This window comes from Syngnathus leptorhynchus, chromosome 6, assembly GCF_054491065.1.
Source record: "Syngnathus leptorhynchus isolate UIUO chromosome 6, UIUO_Slep, whole genome shotgun sequence".
Taxonomy (NCBI): Eukaryota; Metazoa; Chordata; class Actinopteri; order Syngnathiformes; family Syngnathidae; genus Syngnathus; species Syngnathus leptorhynchus.
In genome coordinates, this window is record NC_141200.1 from 6773154 (window position 1) to 6785000 (window position 11847).

General features: G+C 42.6%; 1 protein-coding gene across 1 annotated transcript in view; it reads left to right on the top strand.

Moving 5' to 3' along the window:
* The window catches only part of wwox (WW domain containing oxidoreductase), a 116709-nt gene that overhangs the window by 37260 nt on the left and 67602 nt on the right, over positions 1-11847 (top strand). The window contains exons 7-8 of the mRNA XM_085914643.1: positions 1327-1512; positions 4698-4962. Coding sequence (XP_085770769.1) covers positions 1327-1512; positions 4698-4962 — 451 coding nt within the window. The remainder of the gene's footprint in view (positions 1-1326; positions 1513-4697; positions 4963-11847) is intronic.

The following is an 11847-nucleotide window of genomic DNA, read 5'->3' on the forward strand; positions in this document are numbered from 1 at the left end:
AAGACATTTTACTCAATTGCTACATTTCTTTTTTTCTTATAAGACACAACAAAGACCTGATCCATTTCAACGTGTGGTAACCGTGTGAACTGACGGTGGCCGTATGTCCGGTGTCTTTGTCTCTTGAGGCTGTTGCTCATACGGTGTCTCCTCACCTTATTATATTTTAACACGCGCCGCGAGTGCGTCCCGCCGCAGAAGTGCTGAGGCGGGTGTTCTTGAAGTTGACGAGGTTTGTGCTCTTTAATGAACCTTGCGTGTTCGGGAGGCCTGAAGGTGATCGCTACTGTACACTTGGATGTAATAGCACGGGATGGCTCATTATAGCGGGAGCATAACAATTCGCACATTAATTTTCCAGCATCCAGTTTTTAATTAATCCAGTAGGCAGTCTTAAACACAGGGTACACAAATTGCCTCCGGCCTCATAATTAATTCTAATGGAAGAAATTAAAAATTGGTGGGGTGTGTTTGGACTGTTCGTCTGTGTTACAGTGGCTTCGAGCTCGCTGGAGCGACGCTGTCACCGACAAGCATCTCTTACTGCCCGACCAATCTAGCGGTCTTGGAGCCCCGGCATGCAGATAGATTCATTGTGCTTGTGTGCACGTGCGTGTGTGTGCGTGCGCATGTGTGTGTGTGCGCTCTAAAGCATATGTTCCTTTATTGGCCCCCAGCACTGTTGTGTACTGAAATGATAGCTTTTCATTGCATGGATGAATCTTAAAGCTTCTATTATCTGCATTTCTTTGGTAGACCCACAGTGTTCATGGGGCAGGATGAACGGCTGCGTATGCTTAATTAGTAGAAAAAAGTACTTTTCAATAATAAAACAAGGCCTTTAAAATGTGTTTTTTTCTTCTCAGAAATTTTCAAACCGCATAATTGTTACTTTGTCCCACAACATGATGGGTTAATAAATACATCTAAAGTACACTAAAATACATTATAATTTCTTTTTTTTTGGTGAAAAAATATAAAAGTACATTTTTACAACATGCATTATAGCTTTTATAAAAAGCAGAAAAAAACATGACCAAAACAATTTTATCTTACAAAACGATAAAAGGCCAGCAGAAAAAGCACGTAATTATGCAACTTTTAAGGGTGTTTACCTTGTATACATGTTTTGAAAATACCTAAAAAATATGGAAAAACAAAGTATAGGAAATTTCGGAAAAATGTTTCCCTCAACATTTAAAAGCAATACAGCAACATAAATCCACATTTGTGACCAACCTGCAACATAACAAGAGGTTAAACCACTAAACGCATTTTGGACGTTGTCATTCTTTATTAATTTCCCCCCCAAATTTTCTCTTTTAGGCCATTGCATATTTTGGTGTGCAATGCGGCGGTCAGCACTCAGCCTTGGAGTTTGACCGAGGACGGCCTGGAGTCCACTTTTCAGATCTGCCATCTGGGTCACTTCCTGCTGGTCCAGTGCCTGCAGGACGTGTTGCGTTGCTCGGCGCCCGCCCGCGTGGTGGTGGTCTCGTCAGAGTCCCACAGGTAACATTGAGTGTCAAAATAGGAACAAGTGAATGGCAAACTTTCACCACATTTTCACCTTCTACGGCCCTTGACATTAGATTGTACACTGACAGTTACGAATAGTAGGATTGCAAAATTACAGGACTTTTCCTTGGTGGAAACTTTCCTCTGGATTTACATTCATTGGAATACATGAGACTAAATTTACACAAAGAAGGTCTACTTCAAAATAAAAGCAGAACAATATTGTGCATGGATAGCAATAGTTTACCTAGCTTTCATTTTGAAGTTGGCCTCTGGAAGCAGTCGTGCTGGCAGACTTAATTTCAAGTGGCCTGACATATTCAGTCTGCAAAAGTGCGATGACAGACTTGAACGGAGCGCAGAATTCATTATCCAGGGCTTATGCGCATGTATTTCGAATTACAATGGAACTTTTTTTGGGGTGGACATATTCCATTATGGAGCTTACATGGTGATGGGTATTATTTTATTTTTTTTAAACAAAAGTGGAATTTGAAGAGTATATGTACCACATATGCTTGTATCACCATTTGAGTACTGGATACCAACACTAAAATTCAATAGAACTTTTTTTTACACTGTCGACAAGTTAGGCATCAATCATAAACTGTCAATAATTTCTTTCTGACATGACCATTTCCACCATCATTGTAATAATAGTGTGACCTCAAGTGAATTCGGGTGTCAAAGCTTCACCCCCGCCCGTTGCTCGCTGGTGCGTGGCGTTGCGCGAAGCATAACTCGTATAACAGTGCAACTGTGTGATCCCCTAGAACAAGTGTGCACATGTTCTCCTGGTCTCAGCTCATTCCGCCGATCTCCAATCCATCAAGTGGGCTCAGGCCCGACTGACTGACTGAGAAACGGGATCGATGCCACGCGGCCGCCTCTGCTGCTTTATAGTCCTGAGCTTGTAGCTCGCAGATCACTGCAGAACATCATGCTTGTCCACTGTATGACAGCAGAGGAACGAGACGCTGGGAGAAAGACAGACAGACAGCCGGCCGAGAAGCAGGAGGGAAAATGAGGCAGAAAAGAGGCTGAGTGTACCACTGCAGAGACGGGTTCAAAGTAAATTTTGGCTGATAAGTCCATCCATCATGTTGATGATACGTTTAATTCATAGTGACAGCGTGTGGTGGGAAATGAGTTTTCCAGTGAGTGAGGCTGTCATGTTTGACAATACGCATTAAGCCTGATGTATCAGTTTGTGGCCAAAAGTGGCCAGCACAGCTGCAGGTTTGCAGTTAGGGGCTTACGCGTTTGCTGTTGCTTTCAACATTTTTGGATAATAAATATAACAGTGCTCTATTTAGACATTGTGTTCTTTGGCATGTCCATCTTTCTTCATTACGGTATTTCATGTTTACACGTTTACTTGCTTTTGCCAACTGAGAAAAATACAATTCAGTGCTTTAAAGTCTATTTATCCTAAACTTTTTGAAAAATGTATTTGATTTAATATACATTTGATGCAAATGTACTAGTGGTATCGGTTACATCGTATCTGTATCGGTGTCGAGTCACGAGTACTCGCACTTGTGTCGGTCAGAAAAAAAGTGGTATGGAATATCCCCAGTACAAAGCATTGGCTTTTGATGCAATGACAATTTTGCATTGCATACTATTTGACTGTGCAGGTGTATCTACAGAAATATTGTGTTTCAGGGGTAAGGATGGTAAAGCGCATCCATCTTTTTCCTATCCCACTGTGCTCTCCAACCAAGCCTCTTCAAAGAGGCCTTTTGCACTTTCACACTGGGGAGGCCACCCGGGCAGCAGGGGGAAAAGGGAGTCAAAATAGACAATATCTCCCATGACATCTTCCATTCTGTCCACCTCATTCCAGCCCCATATTACATTCACTGATGTGTTCCGTCCTTATTTTTGTTTGTTTGCCCAGTTTTCCACTTTCCGCCGATTTGCCGTTTATTCACTTAGCCTGCCCTCACATGCAGTGTGTGTGACCCCTGACCTGCAGCATATTGTATTCCCTAAGCCCCTTGTCCACAGCCAAAGAACTGACCTGCAAGGCACCGGGGTTGGGAAGAGATGAACCCGGGTGTAATGACTAGACACTTTATCAGTTTGTAACACGGGGGGCTTACTGTGGAATTGGCCCCGGTACGGGTTGACTTTGTCCTCCAGCTGCATTACATCTGCTTCATGCAAGGGGAGATGATATCCTTCATGAAATAACCTCCGATAGATGTGAGCTGCAGCCCTGCTGCCATACTTTCATGATCAGAATACAGCAGAATCTCCCCGGGCTCAAACAATTGGGAATTCGACCAAAATCTGCAGAAAAAATGGGCGTCAAACATATTTTAGGAATGTTGTGGCTATGGTAGCCCTCAAAACACTTATCTCAATTATTTTTTTCCTTTTTAAATCAAAAGCCATCAGGGAGCAATGTAATTTAGACAGACAGTACAAACAGTAGTTGATGACAATACATAGAGAGAAAGCTGAAATAATGTTAGTTTTTGCAGAGGATAAAGAATATATGCGAGCGAAGTTTGCTCGCTTGTGTTCCCCAGCAATATCAATGCTAGTTTGTAGTTTGCAATCGGAACAGGGGTGTGTAGACTTTTTATATGCTCTGTACATGTGAAGTCCATCCTAATATGGTCTTGTGGATCATCTGACTAAGATGTAACCAGGCACAACTTAAGCAACAGCTGTGAAGCAATTTGAACGGAGTTCAAATGTTCCCGTTTGGGCAACTGATTTATCAAGCCGTAGCAAATAGTTATGAAGTCGCAGCACATGAAATGAAAAAGCCCGCAGATGTTGTAATTCAGCCAAGCAAGGATGTCGCGCAAGGCGACGGTAAACAACAAGCCAGCAGCCAGCTTGTAAAAATCCCTGAGAAACCAGGTGACATTTTGATTGGTTGTTTTCTAATGACGGGGATTAATATGTAGGATGTGCTCGAACCTACGCACACAATACAAAGTGTGTGCATGATGACGTGACGGCCGCGATGCGGCGAATCGGATGATGTTCATGCAAGCGTGTCAAAACATCTGGATTTTAACAGCTCCGTCGCAAGCAATTAAAGAACATCATGTCACGTCTTTTGATTTGTGTAGCATCCCGCACCTCACATCTGCCCGGGAAGTTCGCTCTCATTCTAGTAAACAACCCGCTCGACATCTCTTTGATTTATCTTTCAGGTTCACAGACTTGTTAGACTCATGCGGTAAGGTGGATCTGGCGCGGTTGTCGCCCCCGCGGAAGGAATACTGGTCCATGTTGGCCTACAACCGCGCCAAGCTGTGCAACATCCTGTTCAGCAATGAGCTACATCGCCGCCTTTCTCCGCACGGGGTGTCGTCCAACGCCTTGCACCCTGGCAACATGATGTACACGGCCATTCACAGGAGCTGGTGGCTCATGACCTTCCTCTTCACCCTGGCCAGACCGTTCACCAAGTCGCTGGTAGGAACCTAAAATGAAAATTACTCGATTGTCAAGTTACACCAAGTTCACTTTGGTTTGATTTGCCCAGGCACGTTTTAAAAGGGGTGCCCGAAATCTGGCTCAGGCGCCATTTCTAGCCTGCTGCTTTTTTTTGTTAAACATGACCCGGATTGTGAGCTAAAGTTTCAGAACATATCGATATTCAAAAATAAGAATAATATAAAATTTTAAAAATCTGTATATTTGTATATTTTAAATGTTTTTTTAAATAATTTTAGTTTTTATAATTTAAAAGGTTAAAAAGTTGAATATAAGATTCCATAAATGTTATTTATTAAATAAACATTGTTTTGTTTATTTTCTACTTTCAAGATAAAATAAACAATGAGCAATTACTCATTAAAAATAATGACAATAAGCTGGAAAAAAATGTAAGAAATCAATAATTTAGAAAATTAAGTACATGTAAACTATTATAAAGTTGTGTTCTTTTAACTATTGCTAAAATAATGTTACAAGCGACCACATTTTTTATTCTAAATGTTAAAAATTTGAAAAACAAGTTCAAGGAAAAATGTCAACACTTAAAGATATGAACATGTTAAACATTTTAGCAACTGTTGCCACTTTTTGTACTGGAAGCACTGAAATTTTTTCTACCCCACTGAACCAAATAAAACAGCATTTGGTGGAAATTAAGCACGTTGCTAGTCACCCGAAAGGGTCACTCGCGCTATCATGGCTGTGCTTGAGTTCATCGTACAAAGTCACCTCACACGCGCTATTTGTTTTTCACTGGCTGATGTATCCCTTGGTCAGCATTTTATTTGTCTCGTTGTGTTTGTGGGATGCGGTAGAGGAAGAGGATGGAGAGGGGGCACCATGTGCTCATTGTGAGCTTTCAGGAAGAAGGTCTGCTTTTCTCATAGAGATATTCTCTGGCATGTTTTCCTCCTCTGCCCGTTGCTGTTTGTTTAACTCTGAGTGACTGTTCCCCTTCCCCTCGCCGGGGCCTTTTGGATCCTGTGTACGGTGACTATTGGATTACTGTAAATGCGTGCTTTCTCCCTGTACCCCGGAGCACTGACACAATGAACTCTGTCACGTACCCCGAGCCCACCAGGAGAAATTCTTACCACATATTTTCTGATGCCTTATCTTATAGCCGTGCTTTGGGTTAGGTACAGTCAAGACATTATGTTCACACAAGCTATCATTTAGAGGGAAATGTCAAGAGGGAGGCCACATGTTGAACTGATGGGATGTTTGGTTTATTTGTTCAATTAAAGCCAGGCCCCACTTGAGAATCGCTGCTTTCTTATGACAGCGGTGTCGGAGTCGGCATGCCCATCTAACCCCGAGAACTTTGTTTTGGAGGTCAGAATGGTGACTTGTGATGAAGTTGAAGTGGATAAGGGTCACACAACAATGGAGTGAGTGTTTCCTCCATGGATTTTTCTTCCAGAGTGCAGGGAGGGGCTCACTGTTGTGTCTTGTGGGGCTCGCAGGGTAATGACGGGGTGCCAAGGCCGTGATGGCGAGCCATCTGGTTTGCATATAAACACAACTTATAAAGTCTCGAAGACAAATCAACCTTTTTTTTTTTGTGGATAGAATTTGTAATTTACTGCAAAATGTGCAGCCCAGTCTATTGGGTATGATTTTTAATTTCTAGCTACAGTTCAGTTGTTTTGAACTATAATATATATAATTATATAAGTATAATACGTTTGCTTTTAAAATTTTATTGAATTTTATTTAAGCGTAGTGTTAATGTCAACAACAATATGTATATTTTTTAGAAAAAACTTGCTTTCTCGCATGCTTCTCAAGTGCTTTTGATTCAGTAAGCCTCTTTATTTATGCTCCTGGGCCACCAAGGGGCAGTACAATGCATGCAGTTATAGTTGCCGTTTTTTGCAGAGGATAAAGAATATGTGACTGAGTGTTGTTGTGTGGTCTGTGTGCATTTGTTGCTCCTGTTTGTGTTCGACCAGAAGTTGTTTAGAGGTTTAGCAATACAGGCAACATTGAAGCTCGTTTCGTTATCAACACTTTTTGTTAGCACCGTCTTTGGAAGCACAACTCATACTACTTGCCAAATTTGAAGATGCATGTGTTAATTGGTCGATGACAGTTTATTGAACCTAAGTGGACGTCAAGTTTTGTGTTCCTGGCTTGTCTAAGTGGGTGTGTCTTTAAAAGCAATTATCGGAGTGGATCCCGACTTTCCCGCGCATGCTTAATTAAACGTCGTGTAGATGTTAGTAAATATTAAAGGGCAAAGGTAGGGCTAGTAATTAAAATTCGGGGTGTGCTGACACAGCGATTAGTTCAAACTCGTGTCTGATAAAGGCCACACACACATGCACGGACTCTCACTTGCACTCTGGCACACCCTTAAGCTGAGCGTTTGCTTTTATTTAAATCTGGCCTTGATAAGACCCCTGGAAGTGTATCCTCTTTAAAAACCCTCCGCTCCTCACACAGTTTGCCCCCATTCCCCCACCCCCACATTAAGGGCTTAATAAAACAGTGATATTATTTCCGTTATTGGTTACGGGGCTATGAAGATGCTATCGCTTTAATTGCACGCGTACACTTACGGGATCCGCCGAGATTGTTCGGGGATGCAAACATAAGCAGAATGTGGAATCCAAAAAACAATCATGGAGGCCCCCCCATGTGTGTTCTTGCACAAATAACCTGCCTCTCATTTAAAACATAGTTTTGATTTATGGCAACGCAGGTGGAGTGATGTACAAGGAACCCCCGTTGTATCACTTCATGTTACGTGCCGCAGATATATATGTTGAAGATTGGATATGCGTATATATATTTTCACAAATCTTGAAGACATTGTTTTTTTTAATGGGTTAGATTTATTGTGTATGGAGTGTGTGCAGATATAAAACTGTAAAAAAACCAAAAAAAACATTTTTCAACAGCTTTTATTTTGGGTTATGGGCTTACACACAAGTAACCCTAGCACAGATTTGCAATATTAATACAATGTAAAATACTTCCAGGTGAATTTTTTGTGTGCACAAAATACGAATGTCGGTAAGCCGTCACTTTCTTTGTACTGTGACTTCCACTTATAGCAAAAGAAAGTTGTCTATTAGCAGAGAGCACAACCCACTCCGCCACTGATGTGCCATCGCTGATTCCATTTTGCTGAGTTGAGAAAAGCATCTATAAAGTGCCGTGACATTTTAATCAGCCAAACTATCTGGCGCTAACATCATGTTCCCCTCCCCGTGCCTTGATCTGCTTATCAGCTTTAGATGGTCTGTAAAGCCCCTGTTTCTTTAATTCAGCGTGTTTAGAGTGGGAGTTTTCCCTGTGTCCTTTGCACACATTATCAGCATTAAATGATCTGGGCCTGCAGTGGTTTGCATGCGCTTGCTTGCTTGTGTGTTGAGAGATGAAGGCTGGCACGTTATCGCGGCTCTCTTGATTTAGACGCTGTGATTAATACTCCGACTTTGATTGACAGATTTTGACTGATTCATTTGATCTGTGATAGTCAAAGTTTTGCGAGAGCTGACCCATTCTGGTGATCTTTTTTGTGGGGAGGGTACGGGGTTCAAATAAATTATCAATAGACTGTAAACCATAAAAATAAGACAATACTATTTTAACAAAAGCTGATTTATTGTCTTGAATCATTTTCATAATATTGACCTGTAGGTCAGATTCCGACATGCAATGTAGTTTGGAGACAAAATGACATCGGGTGCACATTTCAATATCCCATAATGGTCTTGGCTGTAACCTTTTGTGAAGTTGCCATGCTGTAACCCTGACTCTGTGACATTTTGTCGACTGACTGATTGCCCCCCGAAGATCGGCGTACCCTCAGGCTCGTAGCAGCTGGGCCCTGCCCTGTACTCATCCAATCTATACCCTAACTATAGGCCCACAGTGACTAGAAATCGCATCCGTCGCCGTAATGGCCAAAAGGGAGTCGGCGCTGCGGGTGCCGCTCCTATCGGACACCCCGGTAACGCCGGTTGATCAGCGCACTTGCCTGGTCCCACGCTTCTTTGCGTGATTATTTTACCCTGGATTCTGCCTCGGGCACCAGGCCACCTTTTTACATATGCACAGGCTGAACTTTTGACCAGGCACCAACCAATCCGTAGCTGCTGTAGAGAAATGGTTGTTCAGTCAGTGAGGACAGTGAACGTTTCAGGCTCACACCACAATAGCGAAAATCTGTGATATAAAGTGACCATTTTGTTGAATAGTTTAAACCCCACCTATGCAATTAAACCACATTGAAAGTATGCATTAAAATCAAACACACCTGGAGCAGCAATGCATGCAAACAGAATATACACCAAATACGGTTTTCCACTGATATGCTGAGTTTAATTTGCGCTATACATGGATTCACTGTTGTAGAACTGCTCTTCTGCTCAGCCTTTTTGGCTCACTTCTTCGCAGCTTCCCAGGGGACTTGACACTAGACGAGCCCAGGGGTCATGACACGAGTATTTCTTTACCTGCTTCACTGTGCTCTTTTGCGGGAAACGGATGCACACGGGAACGACCTGTATGTGTGCTTTGTGCGTCGCTCAACTGCGTGTAAAGAGTAGAGGAGCCAACCCCTCCTTGGTGGGCTTAGATGAGCTTCCAGACCCTTGTAATAGAGTCCTCTAGGATGATTAGGAGCTACACAGGAGGGAGTCAGCTCCATCCCTACAAAAAGCAGAAAGAACATTAGGTATGATGTCAAATGGTTCATATGACACTGTGATTATTGCTTGGTGTTTTGTTTAAGACTAGTTTCAGAGCAAAATGATATTACTGGCAGACATCCCCCACTGTGCTGCGACAGTGGATCCTTAGTGAGAGGCCACTAAACCCTTGGCTGACAGGAAAGTAGTATTTGGTGTAAATTCTCATCTATATTTTTATGGTTGCTAAGGCAATGTACACATGCACTTTTGCTTGCATTTTTTTCAAAATAATATCCTCTCCAAGATGACTTTAAAATTATATTTGTTTCTGGATGTTATGGTATACAGTGGTAATGCTGTTTGTTAGCCTGTCTTTGGTGTTTGCCATTCTGTGTTAGCATTAAGATAGTGAAAGCTCTGTGGTTGTTTGAATTAAAACAACGTGACATTCCCTTTGGTTAGTTTGTCAGTAAACTTCACGATGTGTCAATCCAAAACTTTTCCTTTTTTAAGGTGTTGCTGTTTTTTTTTTGTGGTATGGGTTGACTGTACTCAGTGCACAGCGTGCCAGAAGAGGGACACACGTGAAGGGAAAGATTGTGCAAGGATGGATAAAAGCACACAATCCCATTTGGCTTTATTGACATGTGTGTTCCTGCCCAATCCTGTTACAGGGATTATTGTCCACGAAGATACCATTTCATTAAAGAAAAAACACACACTCACATGCACGCACGCACACACGCTCACATACTGTAGAGTCGCATTGGGTGAGCAGAGATGGCCCGAGGCCTGGTTATGTGGTCCATTGCTCAAGGAAACTGTGTAAATGGTTTATTGTGGATGAGTTGATGTGATGGAAAGCGTGTCTGGATCAATAAAGAACCAATCAAATGCTGACAGTTTGCTACTGTATGCGGTCAGTGGTTAACCCCCCCGTCCACCCTCCCTCCCTCCTCCATCCTCCCGCATGGGCGCGCTTACACAACATGAGTGTGAAGAAGACGTGATCAAAATCCCGGCTGAATGTTGATGTCATTTTTGAAGCCGTGGGTGCACAGGTGTACAGTACGGAGAACTAATTTGATTGGAGTATTTTTTTCAAAGCACCCTCTGACTTCTGCAGGACTTGTGTTGCTTGTTTAGTATGAGCAGTCGTCACACCTTCTTTCCTTCATCGCTTGCTTTTCTTAGGCCTGGAGAATTAGAGGCACAAGATGGAGCCGGAGACGGATGATTTTTTTTAATTTTTCATAGATCATATCACTGTCACGTTATAATGACTGTTTTAACAAATATGACAAAATGCATATCATCTCCTCTTTGAAACTTTTACCTCCTATTAAGATACATGTTTTTTTTAAAGTCACCGTCACGCTGTCCATCAGCTCCTGCAGACACATCAGGGAGGCCATTAAGAGCTGCTGGGCTGGGGTGAGTTTGTCTCAGTCTGGGCCGAGACGCCGTCAGTGCTGGGCTGAATTACCCAGGAGCCACAGGTCAGAGGCTGCTCTGCTCCTGTTTGCCAAGGGACTCCATCTCTAATAGAAGAGATCACAGGAGGCCAAAGACAGACACAAACTGAGCTGGCCTCCCTTCTTTTCCGTCCGCGTTCTCCTCAACCCACGTCGTCCCTTTGGAGGGCCTTCATGCCTTCTTTTCCCCCTCGTGACCTCTCGAAGAGGATGTAACCCTCTCACCTCCGCTTCACGTATCCACTCTCACCGATTCACAGCCCCTCCCCCTTGCTTTGTTGTGACACCGAGCTGATGGACTATTTTTCAAATTGATTTAAAAAAATGTACATAAGCAGCCGATCCCCTAGCCCAGATTACCTATTGATTTTTAATATGAAAAGCTCATTATATAAGCAGGAACTGCAACACAAAAAGCTAGCCAACCTTTGCATAAATCCTTTAATTGAATTTCCAGAGCCCGTGGTTCTACATTTTTTAATTAAATCCATTTCTTTTTTTTTTTCTTTTTTAAGGCTTGCTTGTGTAATTTGCATGCTGTGAAGTGGGTGCTGTCCCAGATAAAGTGCCATTGATCCTTATTAAGGCTCACCTCTAGGCTCGCTGAAAACCAACCGCAGAAATTAAATGTGCTCATGGTGCATACACTTATTGCCCGCATGATAGGATTAGAGGCAGCCGGAGAGGGGGAGGAGGAGGGGGAGGAAGAGAGATAGAGATGGAGGCAGAAGGAGTGATTG